The 16,814-nt window shown below is 40.6% G+C and overlaps 1 protein-coding gene across 5 annotated transcripts in view; it reads left to right on the top strand.

Moving 5' to 3' along the window:
- Positions 1-16,814, top strand: part of STARD13 (StAR related lipid transfer domain containing 13) — a 337,847-nt gene that overhangs the window by 122,835 nt on the left and 198,198 nt on the right. Inside the window, exon 1 of one of the 5 annotated variants that reach the window (XM_082601997.1) lies at positions 14,456-14,790. The exons of the other annotated variants lie outside the window; for them this stretch is intronic. Coding sequence (XP_082458123.1) covers positions 14,622-14,790 — 169 coding nt within the window. The 5' untranslated portion in view covers positions 14,456-14,621. Of the gene's footprint in view, positions 1-14,455; positions 14,791-16,814 lie in introns of those variants that run through there. 5 annotated transcript variants of the gene reach the window in all.

Below are 16,814 nucleotides of genomic sequence, written 5' to 3'. Positions count from 1 at the left end.
GAGTTTATTTACGCTCAACTTTAGAGTTAGTTCTTCCCTTAAAGAGCCTCTTAGTACAGCGTCAGGCATATTGAATGTCATCACTGCTAGGCAGTGTGGCAGATGTCATCATTATTTTCCTCTTTTCACTCTTCCTCCAGGCAGGTGTGCATCTGTGTCATCTTTTCTCTAACTTTACTGTCACAGGGCAGCACAATGACTCTCCTTTGGCTTAATGTTGCTTTGTGGCTTGTGTCAATCTTTCCTCCACTAATTCTACCCCAGTTACTACATGAGAAGGCTTCCTGAGCATGCGCTCTGCTTGGAATGAAAGAAGGGCTGCGATTCTGAGAACAATTTTAACATAAATGGGTGGGTCCAGGTTTTCTAAGAAAAAGAAACTCAAGGTGGAAATTCCCTGCAGAAGAATTTGACTGGGAGTGACATTTGACATATATCAGCAGCTTTGGGTTTTCATAGGTTAGTCCTGATTTTAAACCAAGACTTAACATACTAAAGTAAAAGGTATACTAGACATCTTTAGTTAGAACAGAGTCCAGTCCAGAAGAAGAGAGAGAGAAAAGATACGGTGTGGGGGAGGAGGGATAAAGTAACAGTCAAGTCACCAGGTCCCCATGCTTTATCCTCACTGAGTAGTCAGATCCCCTTCTGAAGATCACTTCATTTTCTCACATACAGAGTGAAAATACCATTTGTGTATGTGCCTTTCATCCAGCATTCCATTCCACCAAAATTTATTATCTACTCCTGTGGGCCAGGCACTAGGCTAAGTGCTGTGATACAATAATGAGCAGAAATACACATAGTTCCTGCCTTCAAAGAATGTACAGACTAGGGGCATAGACAGATATTAAACAAATAATCTCCCCCCCCCAAATATTATAATGCAGCTATGTCAGAAGCTACAAGGGAGAAGTACATGTGCTACATAGGGCGACAGGAAAAGTGTCCTTGAGGGAAGGAGTGTTGAGCAGTGGTTGCTTATGCCACGCTGGGGGTAACTGGTGGTATAGCCCAAGAAGAGGGAACTGCGTGTTCCATTGCCTTGGAAAGAAGGCCAATGTCCCGGGAACACAGAGCAAGAAGGAGGATGTGACTATTGAGGCTGCAAGAGCAACTGGGGGAAAAACCAAGCCAGGCCTGGCAGGTCTTTTCAAAGGATTGTCTTAAAGGGCTGTTGCCATCATCAAGTGAAACAAAGAGCCTAAATTTATATTTAAAATCTTTAAAAATTATAAAATTCTGAACAAATGGAAGACAATTTAATTATAATCATGAGTATTGTGTCTCTGAGTTATACTAAGAGAATTGTACCAAATATCATTATATAGCTTACAATAAGCGTTTATTCTACTCATAGAATCAAAGAACAAAATTTGGCTGTATAATGGGTCATAAAATCCTCTCCAAAGAAAAGTCTAGGCCCCCACCCGTTTGGTACATATAATGTTGGTGATTTCATAGAATCATAAACTCTTAGTATGGACCTTCCTCGCTAACCTATGACATTTCCAATGTGGCTGATCACACTGAAACTGAGATCCTCTAAGGATGAGGACCTCCTATCTATCAAAGGCAACCTATTCTATCTTTGTACTTTGAACTTGCTTCAAAATTCTCACTCATATTTTGGGTCAAAACCTGTAAAATAAGAGCAAGGGGGTGGGGGGATGCTAATCTCACAGTGCGCCAAGCGTTTCATATCCATAATCTAACTTAACCCTTACAAGAGCCTTATGAGGCCTAACCTCAGTTTTATAGATGAGAAAACTTAGAAGCAGAAAATTGAGCTAATTTTTATTTGTCCAAGCCCATGTAGTAAATAAGTAGCAGAGCCTGACTGTGAATACAAGCTGACTTGACTCCAAAGCCACAGTTCTAACTGTTCTAGAACTATATTTTAGAGCCACTTAAAAAATATTTTGATAGTTACATCATCTTTTGAAAATCTGATGAAATCCAAAGACCTATGCTCTAAAAAGGTGAAAATATGCACAACATTTTGCAAACAGCATCAGTTTTGGAGACTCACAGATCATAAGGAAATATACCCATGCTATTGTATTTGTTGGTTACCACATTAGCTCCATTAGGACAGAGATCACTGTCTGTCTTAATCATTGATGCATTCCCAGCACTAAGAACGTTGCCTGGGACAGAGCAGGAGTTCAAAAAATAGTTCATGAATAAAATTGATTCCAAATGCTTGGGCCCATTCACCTAATTACTTAGAGCAGGAGGATAAAAGTACAGTATGGAGGGGCTGGCTTGGTGCAGAATTCAAGAGAACCACAGAATGACTTCCAAACCCTGATTGTGGACCCCAAGGGACCTTCTGAGTCCAGATTTGAGAAATTATAGGCCAAGTTTGTTTTGTTTTGTTTTGCTTTATAACTTTAAAATCACTTTCTCTTCCTCTACTCTCAGAAAAGGATACTGTATTTAATAGTTTCTTTTTAAACTAGAATTTTAAGTACACTAGTAAAAATAGCCCTTCTGAGTAAGTTTTCGGGAAGTATTTGGATAAAAGTGCATAGACCACTTTATCCGAATGCTTCCTAGTGTCATCACTATATTATTTAAATGGATTTTTCTTGTTGATGGAGAAGTGAGAACTTTAATATGCTTATGTATATCTCTAAAGCTGAAGTAAATATCAGCTCTTGGTAAATAACTGTAAGGATATTTTATGTTATTTCTCTCAGGTTTTAAAATAGCTGAAAAGATAGTTTCCTATACCTAAAGATTCGGTCTGTGCAGTTGGTAGTTCTTAGCACTCCTACTGAATCTTGCCCAAAAGGCAGCATTCAAGAAGTATGATACAAAATCCTTTTTCAACTAGTTTTTCTTGGTTCAAATGAACTGATAATCATATATACTTGCTTCCCTTATGTGTATACAAGATAAGTAATATATATATACGTATAAACCCATGTACATGAGGAAAGGGAAACCTTAAGAGACTAAAACAGTCAGTAAGTGGTAGAGCTGGGATGTTATTTGGTGCTTTGCAACAGGAGAGAAATATGATGAAAGTGGTATCCTGAGAAGCTAAACGTTCTATGGTGTTCAGGATAGATGGTATTCAGGAGGCAGAGTTAGACAGGGACACAAGTTGGACTGTCAGAATCATCTAGGCAAGAGGGCTGGTCCCTAAGTTGGACTGTCAGAATCATCTAGGCAAGAGGGCTGGTCCCTAAGTTGGACTGTCAGAATCATCTAGGCAAGAGGGCTGGTCCCTACGTGGTGGAGGCAATAACACAAGAAGGAGTGGATGTGAGAGACATTTTGAAAAGGAAATCATAGATTTTTTTGTTTGTTTTCTCTCTTTTTCTCTTTCTCTTTTGAACACTGAGGTTTTGCCTAATACTGTGGGAGGCACTGAGGAAGTTCAAGCCATGTTAGATAGTATACAGATTTTTCTTGTCTATGTCTGCCATCTGTGAGACACAGAGGCAGCTGGAAGTAAGGTTAAGTCTGAGGCTTCTTCTCCACACCTCCTGACGTGAATCGTTGGTTAGGCTTGATCCCCTTATTATAAAAGCAATATAATTAGTCATGTGATAGAATATTTGGAAAATGGAAATTTAAAAGAAATCATCCATAATTCCACCATCCTAAAAATGGTCATAATTATCTTTTTGGTGTGTTTTCTTCTAATCTTTTCTTACTATGCATTAAAAAAATTTTTTAATTGTAATCGTAGTATATACCTCACCATTTTGTGCCCTACATTTCTGATTTGCAACAGTACACTGATTGATTAACAGAATGCTGTGGGACTAGATTTTCTAAGGTAAAACGTACTGAGAAACAAGCCAAGGCCAAGGACAGCCCTTGAGACCCCCAAAGTCAGGGAATGAAAGAGGGTATTTTAAGTTCATCAAAGATTGAGAGTAGCTTTTGAGAGTAGCTTTTGATATGTTCTAGCCTTCTGTGCAGCAAACAAATTTTTGGTGTTTACTATTTTCCTGTGATTGATTAGTGTTGAGTCACCTTGGTGGAGCAGCATAAGGAGAAGGTAGCCACGCCCAGCTATCTCTGTTGTACTCGGTCTGTTCAAACAGGTTTGTGTCAGAAGACACAGTGTTATTATGATATGCTCTCAGAGGTTGACCAGAGGCCACTGTGTGCTTTGTTAAACATCAAGCTCTGGAGAAATAATAACATGAGAAATCTCAGGACAGCCTCTATATATTTGTACACACACATATATTCTCTAACAGAAAAGAACACCCCCTCCTACCCCCAGAAAGGCCATACAAAACAGGCATAAAAGCCAAGCAATGCCCTTTTCTTCCCTAATTCAAAGGAGCACCAGTATAAGGAAACTTCAAGGGAAGCTACTATTGATATAGGTTTAGAAACCTGCCTTGCTTTTAAAAGTAGAATTGTACTGGGACTTCCCTGGCGCAGTGGTTAAGAATCCACCTACCAATGCAGGGGACACTGGTTCGAGCCCTGGTCCGGGAAGATCCCACATGCTGTGAAGCAACTAAGCCCGTGCGCCAAAACTACTGAGCCTGAGCTCTAGAGCCCACAAGCCACAACTACTGAGCCCGCATGCCAGAACTGTTGAAGCCCGGGCACCCAGACCCCATGCTCTGCAACAAGAGAAGCCACTTCAATGAGAAGCCCGTGCACCATAAGGAAGAGTAGCCCCCGCTCGCCACAACTAGAGAAAGCCCGTGCTCAGCAACGAAGACCCAATGCAGCCAAAAATAAATAAATAAATATTTTTTAAAAAGTAGAATTGTACCAATTTTGAAAGATGATTAGACAAAGGGTAGCTTGTTTCCCAAAGCCAGAGTAGCATCTGATGGGTAGATTCAGGACTTCATACTGTTGCTGCCTTCCCCGGCAGATCCCTCTTCCTTCTGCTCCAACCTGTAACTCCTGAATTCAGTTTGCCTCTTAGTTTTTTACCATTATCCATCATAGTCCTTCTTCTAAAAGGACTATTACCTCCAGGAAATAGCCACAGCAGAGAGGTATCCCCTGACTTTAGAGGTTCGGTGGAGACAAGGGGACAAGAGTCAAGAGGAATATTGATGGAAAGTTGTGTCCTTCCAACTTGAGTCTTAGAATCTGAGAGTCTCTATGATGCAGCAATTTGGGATACTAATTTCTCAATAACTGGAGAAGGGTGTCTAGCATAGGAAATTATTTATGCATTTTTTTCTCTTCATGGGCATTTCCCCCCCAATATCGTCTTTCCCTCCTTCTCTCCCAGCTGTGCATCTCACCCAGCTCTGCATCTCGCCAGCCTCAGCACTACTTTTTCTGCTGTGTGTGAGTCTACTCTTGTTCTGATTTAGCTGACCCTACTCTGCTCCCACAGGCACCCTCTGAGCACCTCTGTGGTAGCACCTGTAATGCAGCCCTGTAATTGTAACTACCCTCAACTTTTCCTATTATGAATCATACTGTTGAGAAGAGGGGCAGTGTCTTATTCATCTTTGTACATTGGGTGCCTGGCACGAAATATACCTTAGAAATATTTCACTAAGAAAGGGTGAAAGAAGCTGTAACATGAGTTAATTAGTGGCTTTGTTTCTATTTATGACAAACAAGATACCAGCAAAAAAATCATATTTTAATTATACCAGAAGCACCTTTGGTTAAATCATTCTTCCCAACCTAAAAGAGGTCCCTCCTCTTGTTGCCCAGCCATAAGCACTGAAATTTGTCCTCCCAATCACCTCCAAGTTCCATTGATACCAATATCTAGGGCTCTAGAGAGCTATGTTGCTACCTTCTCAAATTCTTAGTGCTTCTCTCTGTATGGGATGTGTTCTAATGTCATTCCTCCTCCTGGCACCACTTTCTGTTCTTTAAAATATAGATTAATGGTCTTATGTTAGGAATAAAGAGGGAAAATAGTCTATCATATTCTTAGTGTACTGAGCTGAATTTATCCAAGAAGGCATACGTGGTTTAACTATATAAACAGTGCAATTGCATTATTAATCCTGCAGTCTTATTCCTCTTCAGTTTGTAGGCCATGGTTATTTCCAAACTTTACTTAGTACATAACTGTTGCGTGACACCAGGTGGGAAGCAATTATATATAAAAATGGGCACTGGATCCAGGGCAGCAGGTCATTGTACAATATTTTTTTCTTTTCTTTTCTTTTTTTTTTTTTTTTTTTGTGGTGAAAGTACGGCATTTATTGCAGGACACCAATCAAGGAGAATGGGTGGGTCATGCTCAAAAGACCTGACCTCCTTTGTGTTCAGGTTTCAGGGAAGGGTTTTTAAAGGCAGCATTAGAAGTGAGGGTTGCAGGGTGCCTGATCGGCTCATGGACATTCTTCTGATTGATTGGTGATGAGGTAACAGGATGATATTTTAGGAATCTCAGTTATCAACCTTCTGGTTCCAGCATACCATCTTAATAATGGTGTGCCTTTCAATGGGCAGCCTCAAACATTTACAAAACAGATACTTTGGAGTATCAATAAAGAACTTCCCAAAGGATTCATCATAGGATTTCTTTAATGAGCAACTTTCCCTTTCATATTCAAATTATAATTTGAGTCAACATAAAGAAAATATATTCACTGTTGTTCAAGACAGAGAAGGAGATTATAGAATCAGATCTGATGCAGATGAGGATAAGCCTCTAATAAGTCTCTAAGAACAGACAAATTTCACCTAAGGGACTGAAAGATCCTGTCTAATAATTTAAGCAATTCTTTAAAAAAAAAAAGAAAAGAAACACCCCAAATTAGCAATTACATTTATTTTTGATCAGGGCAAAAATATATAGGTTCTAGAAATACCAGACAATAAATTAATTTAAGTCTCCAGGAAAATTTTTTAAAGAATTATTAAAAGATGTTTATGAGCATGAAGAAATAGAGGTGGTTGATAACCCAGATGCAGAATAGGTCCATGAAGAACACTTGGCCCAATGGTGTTCAACTTTTTAATTGAAGGCACAACAGGCATGCTTAAAAATTTGAGGCTGATTCAAAGCTAAGGAAGATAGATTAATTTTTTTATGCCCTTCAGCCTCTCTCTGTGGAGAAAGGGTTGCTCATTTCCTCCAGGCTCCCTATTTTCACAAGGGACTTGTGAAAATTAAATTGTCCTCCGTTTGATGCTCAAAGCATATACTTTTGCCCCTAAACAACAAAGCAAAATATGTGCATTTCAGGCTCCTTTTGGAGGAAAAAACCTTGAATCATCTGCTGTCCAATCCTTATCCAATCCAAGTTGTTGTAGCAACAGCATATTGCCTAACATATATGCATGCATTCACTCCTCTAGACATTCTAAATTTTATCCTTGGAAAAATTCAGATCATCGTTTATTCAATTTTTTACTCAATCATTTATTCACTCAACCGCTATTGATTTCCTCCTATGTGCCAGGCCTTGTGGTGGGCACATAGAATGTGCATGAAATAAACCTGGTCCAGACACGACAGTCTACTGGGAAGGTAAGGCAACGTATAGGTTAACGAGCAAATAAATAGGTAATTACAAATTTAGAAAGTGCTGTAGAGCCAACACATGGGGTGCTGCTTCCACTTAGGTAAAGTGAACAGGATGGCCCATCTGAGACTGCATGACTTAAGATGATGCTTGAAAGCTGAGAAGGAGCCAGCTATGGGAAGGGCTCTGTGAAGAGTATTCCGGGCTGAGGAGTAGCATGTAGAAAGAAGACTCTAAGGCAGCCAAGTCTAGAGAAAGCTAGTGAGGAGACTGTGATGAGGTGGGAGTGGTGAGCTGGGAATAGAGCACGCAGGACCCCGTGGGCCAAGTAAGAAGTCTGGATTTTTTTCCAGGTGCAATAGAAAACTTGGAGTATTTTAAGCAGGGAAGTGATACGATTCAACACATAGTTTAAAAGATCACAGAGACTAGCATACGCGAACCATGTTTTCTGAGGTGCCCTCCTAGAATTAGTTTTCCTATATAGTGCTTTGTTATCATACTATTATGGACACTGAAGTGTCAGTTAAGAAACCATGGACTAAGGTTTGTTACCATATCCAATATCATTGAGGATGCTGATTCTTTGTGAGGACCCAGGAAAATTTTCCCTGGGGGTCTCAATATCTGGTGATGTATGTTTATCTTGAATCACTGCTTTGTTTTTATCTTATGAATATGTTCAATCTCATAATTGATTTTGTTTCCCTTTTGGCTTGTCTGTTAGGGATCTTAAGCCACATTTTCAGCTACCTCCTGCAAATATACAGGGTTGTGTGGCTTGTATGTCTGTGAACTTGGCTTTCTTATGTTTCCACCTTTCCTTTACCTTTTTCCAAACACACTTAACTGTTTATTTTATACTTTTATAGTGGAGGTATTTTCATTAGCTACCTTAAAGAACAAGGCAGAATTAAATAGTTGGAGGGAAAAATCAGGAATTAAAAATATCTTAGGGCCTCCCTGGTGGCGCAGTGGTTGAGAGTCCGCCTGCCGATGCAGGGGATGCGGGTTCGTGCCCCGGTCTGGGAGGATCCCATATGCCGCGGAGCGGCTGGGCCCGTGAGCCATGGCCGCTGGGCCTGCGCATCCGGAGCCTGTGCTCCGCAACGGGAGAGGCCACAACAGTGAGAGGCCCGCATACCGCAAAAAGAAAAAAAAAAAAAAAAAAAAAAATCTTAATAAGTTTAAAGACCTGTTCTTAAGTTTGAAAGCTCATTTGTTAAGTACAGGATAGAGAACACTCATTTAACACAGATTTTATGAAGACACAGAAACACCACTTAGACTGACTCTAACACAGTCGGAGGTAATGGAGATAGCCTCCCACACAGCACTTAACATTGGTGTAATGGTGAGTTTTCTTTCTGTCTTCCCTGGCAGATTGTCCCTTGAGGCAAGGACCACATCGCATTCACCATTATATCTTTCATACTTACTGCAGTGCTGTGCAGGCAATCAATTACTTAATTCAAATTAATACCATGCTGAATTAATGATAGAGTAAATATAGATTAAAAAAATAAAACCTCTCATTATCTCAGACTGGATCAGGCAAGAGTGCAATCCCTTGAGTTCAGGAGGTACCCACACACTATGCCATATACTACTGTGCTTGGCCATGTCTAGAGCTCTAAGTTTAGGGTAGGAGCAATATTTTTAAAGAGATACTGACAGACTGGAGCAGATCCAAAAGACAGCAATCAGCTTGCTGAATAGTTAGAAGATGTGTGGTTTGATGGAAAGGAATGTTCAGCATGTGAAAGCAGATTCTCATAAGGGACAGGTTGGCTTTCTAAAAATGTCTGAAGAACAGGCATATGGAAGAAGGAATAGATTTGTCCTAATTCCAGATGACAGAATTAGAGCCAATGGATGGAAATTATAAGGAAAAACTTTCTTAAACAGCTTGTAGTCCTTAGTGAGATCATATACTTCACATACGTTGGGTAAAGCATTCATTAATTGATCTGACTGTGACCTGTATAACAGGTGAGTGCTTGGATTAGAAGATGTTTAATATTCTTTTCAAATCCAAGATGTAAAAACTTGATGCGCGTAATAGTTGCAATGAACAAATGGATTGCTTATTAGCATGTAACAAGCTAATCTAATTAATGTGCCACATAACCACTATTTACAGGTCTTAACATGACTGTTAATACTAAAGGTTTTGCGTTAGTCGTGAAAATGTTTCCAAAGGCAATAGGTTTTGACAGGGTGAGAGAGTAGGAAATCACACAGTTGCAGATCTTTGAAACAACTTATAAAAGTGAAAGAATTTTGGTTTGGCTGCAATGGATGGGTATGGGCAAAGAGCCCAGGACAAGTCAGACCAGATCGCTGGCCATAGGAACTGGAGCTGATGGTTGGCTATGGTCCCCAGGGGATGGAATGAGGGCAGAGAATGCGCTCACAGAGGCCTGCAAAGGTGAAGTTAACTAAAGAGTGTAGCGAGGGCTGAGAGGCAGAAAACCAAAATCTATTACCACTCACAAGTCTTTGCAGTAGGCTCTGGACTCCAAGTGGGAGACACGGCCTAGAGGTGGAGAAACTGAGTCAGAAGAGAATCCACTCTGAAACCTTTTGTGGAGGGTCCTGGTCACGGCTACGAATGTTAGTATTCTTGGCTGGCCTGCGTTGGTCCTTGGGCATGTGGTGTATGTATGTTGAAAAGGTTTATTGACAAAGAACGGGGCACATACATCACAAATCAGTTAGCAGAGATTCTCAAACTGAGCTTCAGAGCCCACAGGAAGGCTTTGACATTAACCCACAACCTTTGGATCCAAGTCATTTGAAAGCAGCCCTCCAGATCAGTTCTGCTTTTTTTCCTACCGACCACTTGTATCTCAAACATTTTCCCACTTGGCAGAACTACCTTGGCTGCCTCTGAACAGGCTGACGAGGAGGCTGGAATGTGTGTGAAGGAGTCGAAGGAGCAGCAGACAGATGAAGGCACAGTGAGCCGCTCCTGGCTTCTGTAAACGCGCTCCTTGCTTTCTGCCGTGTGTACACAAAATTCCATTGAGCACTAATCTGGGATCATCTATCAAGACTTAGAATTTTTAAATACCCAAAGTTTTGTTTAGAGGTCAAATTTCAGAGTTTTGACTGTATTTGGAGTGTGTGCATTGGGAAGAAATGCCACGGAAGAGGCCAGGCAATACGCAGAGTTAGCCTTGAGGATGAGCAGAAAGCAGAGGACAAACAGTCTACCCTTCAAAAAAGGAGTTGTTAGGGCTTCCCTGGTGGCACAGCGGTTGAGAGTCCGCCTGCCGATGCAGGGGACACGGGTTCGTGCCCCGGTCCGGGAAGACCCCACATGCCGCGGAGCGGCTGGGCCCGTGAGCCATGGCCGCTGAGCCTGCGCATCCAGAGCCTGTGTTCCGCAATGGGAGAGGCCAACAACAGTGAGAGGCCCGTGTACCACAAAAAAAAAAAAAAAAGGAGTGGTTAAACAAAGAGGTGGTCAGGCTGCCTCTTCACTTCAGGATTGGGGAAGGGATGGGTGGGTCTCCAGTTCTTGGTCTTTTACTCCAGAGAGGGCCCATGGTTCTCACTGGTTAGTTAAAGGCTCTGGGCTATGTACCTTACTCTAAAGACACCTCGATCTCAACCACCACAAGACTTTAGTCATCCTAGACCTGTATTTCCACCCCGCTATCACATACAATTAAATAGGATTAAGATGATTTTCAGTACATTCTTCCGAAAATTTTCTCCCTTATCCAATTTCCCCAGCACCCTTTTAGTGCCACAGTTTTTCCTTCCCTGTCCCTCATGTGTAACAGTGGAAAGAGTTAAAATATCATCAGCTTGGAGATACACAGAGGCTCTACACTTGCTTGCTCTATGACCTGGGACATTGCGTCACCTCTGGGAGTCTTAATTTCCTTTTCCACAAAATAGGCTAGCACAAAGGGTTGCCGTGGAGATTAATTAAAGACATGAAATGTAAATAGCATAAGGCTTAGCACTCAGTAGATGCTTAGCATTGTTAGCCACTCTCCCTTTTCCATTCCCCTGTTCATTGTTCTTGTTGGCTCCCAATATTCATCTGTTTATCCCATCCCTGAAATAGTCTGAGTGAAGATTCTTCTTGATGACCAAATTAGGAGACAGGAAAAGTAGTTGAAAACTAAAAACTACTACCATCCATTTTCCTCACGTTTGAAGGAACTGGAACGGAGGAAATCCAGCATCTTGGGTTTTCAGCACTCTCTCCCTCTCTCTGGTTCCTTTGGTCCTCACTCACTCACCAGTCAAGAGCAAGAGCTCTCTCCATGAGATGCATGGAGGACATTTCAGCCCAGAGAAGACAGTCAGCAGTTTCTTGATTTTACATTTACAACAAGCAGAACAGAACTGCCCACCCAGTGGTGATTCTTCTAACACTGGGACCAAATGATGAAAAAAATTCACTGAAAGGGCTCAGATTTCATAGCAATACATTAGCATAAAACAAGGCGATAATGATGCTAATGAGAAAATAATGTTACCTATCTGCTTTAAATATGGTACTTTGGACACAAAGTGGCAAAACCATGGTGAGTAATTGCATGGATTTATAGATACTACCACTTTAACCATAAAAAATAAGTTGGACATGACACAGGGAAGACAAAGATGTTGATGCATGATCCTTCATAGATCCCTTTATTAAAAATCAGACTGATTTTTAGAAAAATTGGGCTTTATGCTAAGTTGTCTTTCTTTTAATTAGGAAATTCAAATTCTTCTTTTTTCTCCCTAATTTACATTCAATTCTTGTTCTTCATTGCCATCTCCTATGAAATACTATGTTTCATGTTGTTGTATCTGCTTATATATATCAAAGAATACATATTTATGATCTTGATGTTTTCAGAACAACACCTCAGGACTTTCAACGTGTTCATGTATTCATTATTATGCAAAAAGGAGGCATGGTGATTTTTTTTTTTTTTTTTTTTTAAATAGTAACCTGGCCAGGATACAGTGCAGTGCTTCTCAGGAAGAATCATTCCATTTACTTCTAAAATGCAGCCAAGTCAGTGTTAAACTCCAGTCTTTCTTTAAGTGTTATCCACAGCTAAAAAGCAACTACATATCATTTCCTGCCTTTTCCTTCCCTTTGCTTGGTTTCCCAGCACATATGCAAAGTTCCCAAGTCCCATGATCCGCTCTTCTTTCTCTCTCTACTCTTCTTCTACACTCTCCCATTGAAAAGTGATAACTGGCAGGTGTTTACGGCAGGGACGTCCCCAACACTGGACTATCAAACTGAAAGCCTGTACACACGGTGGCTGACATCAGCATCTCCATCAGATGGCAGCCAGTGCTGGATCTGAGCTTGGGAATTGGACCTCACAAGCATCTAATACTGCAGAGGAGTACTAAGCCTGTCTGCCATTCATGCCCAGGCTTCTGGCATACCAGAGTCGCTAGATCTTAGATCCCTTTCACCATCCACAAAAGATCCCCTGGAATAGAAAAACTCTGATCAAATCCTAAATAAAAATGAAAAAGGAACACCCCTTTCCTTTCCTGCATCAACGCTGACTTGAAAACCTGACCCTTGCTTACTCTTGCATAATTATCGGAAGAGGCTCACAACTGCCATGAGAGAGAGTACATTCCAGTGTAGGCCCCAGGGATCTTTATTAATGTGCTCATTTACCTAGTAAGATATTTACACGAAATGAGCTGCTTCTCAGAATTGCGACGTTCCCACAGGGAAAGATGTTAGGACTGACCACCGTTGCCACAGCAGCAAGAATTGAGGACCTAATTTAAGTCCTGTTGAACTTTCAATTGGAAGTTTTTTATTATTAGGATTCCAAATCCCAGGCCAGGCTATGTTTCAGTTTGAGACAGCCAAAATATAAGAACAACTTGGCCTTATGTCTCTTTTTCAAAGAACTTTATTCCCTCAGCCCCAGGTTCAGAATTTGATAACATGTTTTCTATGGACTTTTTTCCGCTTTACATCAAACAATATTAAAGAGAAAAAATAGGGGAGAAATGCTAATTACCCCCATATGTATACTCGGATATGGCCAAGTGGAATTACTCACGTTTTCCTTCAACACACACTGTGGTTCCCGATCTCCACACATGTGGGCACAGACCCTCCTGCAAAGCCCTCCTCAGTCTCTGCCCGTCAGAATCCCACCCATTTTTTTAAAGCCCACCCAAATGTCTCTTCCTCTGTGTGGCCTGCTCTCGTCACCCCAGTCAAATATAATATTGCTTCCTCTAATATTGCTCTTGTGTCTTTCTTGAGGCCCCTTTCACATAAGGCCTGTGTTATATGCTTTTGCATAACTTCTCTATTGATCCCAAGCAGCTTGGCAACAGCAGCATTGCATGAATCTGCATCTTTACAATGATTCCTGGCAGTGACTTAAATGTGAGAGGTACTTCAAAAGTACTTTACTTGTGGGTGATTAACAATTGGAGAAGTGGAAAATTTAAAGGGGTAGATACTTAACAAATACACTTGTGCTCTTGCCTCTGCCAGTCTCATCTGTGAGAGCTCTCAGCTTCCCATGCAGAGGGTCAGGGGCCTGGAGCGTATTTACTCAGGGCCTTAAATCACTTGAAGTTCACTTTTCACTGGAAAAGCTTTATTTATTTCTTTGTAATGAAGGGTGGTAATTTACACTAAGCTGTTTATGCTTATTTGAAGTAGTTTTTCATTTGTTTCTCACATCCCTCTTTTAGCTGCCTTGGAGAAGGCGAGTGTGCTTTCTCTAACCCTTACAACCAGAAAGGTTGATTTCCTATGCCCAGGGCTTATTTTTCTTCTGCTGCCTTTCCTCTTTCCTCTCTCTTTTCCTTTGAACTCTTTCAGTGAGTGCTGCTTCTCGGGGCTTAGTCAGCTCAGAGGCAGGGCAGTACTCGCTTTGGCTTCCCGCATTGTGTGGGGATCAGAGAGGCTGGACCTGCCTCTCTCCGGGGCTTGGGGCCGACTGTGGACCGTCCCATCTCCTGTCTTCCTCTGATTGGCTCTGCGAGGTCACGTGAGGCCGGGGGTTGGAATTCTGAGTTGTGGCTTTTGGCACTCCTTTTTCTTTTTAAAAATCGCTGGGTCTGCTGAGCTCCGCTGGGCTGGGTGCCTCGCTCTGTAACTGAGACTGAAGGCAGACGGAAACAGCCACAGGGCAGACTGAGGGCAAAAGAAAATCTGCCGGGATGTTCAGTCAGGGACCCAGGACCCCAGCTTCAGGTTGCTACTATCTAAATGCCATGACACCTGAGGGCCAGGAGATGTATTTGCGATTTGATCAGACTGCGAGACGCTCTCCTTACAGGATGAGCCGGATTCTAGCACGCCATCAGCTAGTGACTAAAATTCAACAAGGTGAGTCGCCGGTAGTGGAAGGCTGTTGCTAATTCTGATTTCTGTTGGCTCTCTTTCATGCTAACCCAGTTTTTAAAATTATTGTTTTCACTTTACAACATACGGATTTCTATGCCAAGCTGCGCATACCTTTCAGAAATAACTTCAGGCTGCAGTTTCAAGCAAACAGTGACAGCACTTAGCTGCCACATAACTCAACATAAAGTCCACAAAAAACTTCACGGTAGGACAGTGAATCATAAATTTCCAAGACTTATGTGTCTCTACAGAATAAATGAGACAGGTTTCCTCAGTATGTATTTTAGGAGCTTTACATTTTTAAACGTGACAAGTTCCACACACTCTGTCACATTTAAAACTTGGACACTTGTTTATTTAATTAGGAGGTGGGGGGGAACTAACTTCCACCCTGCCTAGATTCTTTAGAACACTCTTAGTGACAGGAGAAAGTTAAAATTCTATTCTTAAGGGCCTCGGGCTGACAACCAGTGTCACATTCTCTGCCTATTTGTACGTTTATGTCAGCAGTTGCCACTGATTTATTGATACTGTTTTTCTGGTAAAGGATAAGTGTCTGCTAATGTCAAAGCAAATCTTGTGACAGAAGCACCAGCTTTGATAAGGCAGAGAGGAGAGGATATTGATTACAAGTTGTTCTGTGTTCCTTTTTATTCTCAGGGGGAAAAAAATCACTAAAACTCATCATTCTCCAAAAATAGTTTAAAACATGCGCTTTATCTTAGGATAGGTTTGTAGAAAGTAGAAAGGTGAACATTCCTAAGAAACTTCTGTTGCCCATTTAAAAGACACACACACATACTACACATGTACAATAAGTTTATGAAGTCTATAGCCACCCCTCCCAGACTTCTAAATAACTAAATTATTATATTGGTGATACGTAAGTTGACCAGGATATTCTAGAGCCATTATAAAAGTACAATTTCCACTTAAATAAATAAGTTTAAATTATATTGAATTTTAGAGGGGAAGTTGGGGTTTGTAATCATGAAAATCTTATTGTAATGTTTCCAAAAGGAACAATATGTATTCTAGTGAGCAGCATTTGATGAGATTGTTTCCTTGGAAATTAGGATTTGTTTTTAAAGGTTCAGGAACTGGTTATGTGTGAAGGATACTGGTCCTACATACCGGTCTGATTTCAGGAAGGATATTATGTCATTCCATAAACTCTGTGTGCATGTCTTGATTGAATAGAAACAAAAGTAATTATTTCCCTGTGGCTTGATTTAAAAATACACTAGGCTTGTAATAAAAACCAGCTCCATTTTAGTTTTAGAGATTTCTGACAATGGTGCTTTACCAGACGTCATCATCATTATGGACATAGGGTCTCAATAAATGTTTGGTGATGATTTGATGATTTGTAGTCTGCACTCTAAATGTTCCTCAGCATGCTTATAAAGTGTATTATGTTAGAAACATTGCATACAAATAGTTTGAAATATCTTTGTAAATCTCCTTAAATGAATTTGCAATGATTGATTTCATTAAAAATTATATTCTTTCTGGAACGAAGATTATTTTTCCATTGAGGACTTGAAGTTATGAACACATGCATGATCATTGAAAATGTATTCTGTGACTGTGTTTCATTTTGCCTAGTTAGAAAATTTGAGCATACTCACTTTTTTTTATACTGGGCAATGGAATGTTTGAAGCTAATGAATGCCTAAAAATTAAGTGACAGTTAGGATCATAGGGAAGCATGAAAGAATTCCAACAATCCAGTGATTAGGAACTCATTATTTGTTAATAATGAGTTAATAATGCAATGCATAATTGTGTTGTAAGACATTGAGAAAGCAGAAGCAAAGCGATTTTACTGGGTTTACTGTATGAGTAGATTGGTTTACTGTAATAGAGAATATTGATTGAACATTTACAGTGTATCATGCACTGCTCAGAGCACTTTATATATATTCCAATTTATTTTATCCTCAAAAAATAAATTCTTGTAGGTAAGTACTATTATTATACCCATTTTAAAGGTGAGAAAACAG

Source organism: Mesoplodon mirus (assembly GCF_964341445.2).
Source record: "Mesoplodon mirus genome assembly, chromosome: 17".
Taxonomy (NCBI): Eukaryota; Metazoa; Chordata; class Mammalia; order Artiodactyla; family Ziphiidae; genus Mesoplodon; species Mesoplodon mirus.
Note: the sequence above shows the minus strand (reverse complement) of the source record. Positions and strands in the feature narration are given on the sequence as shown.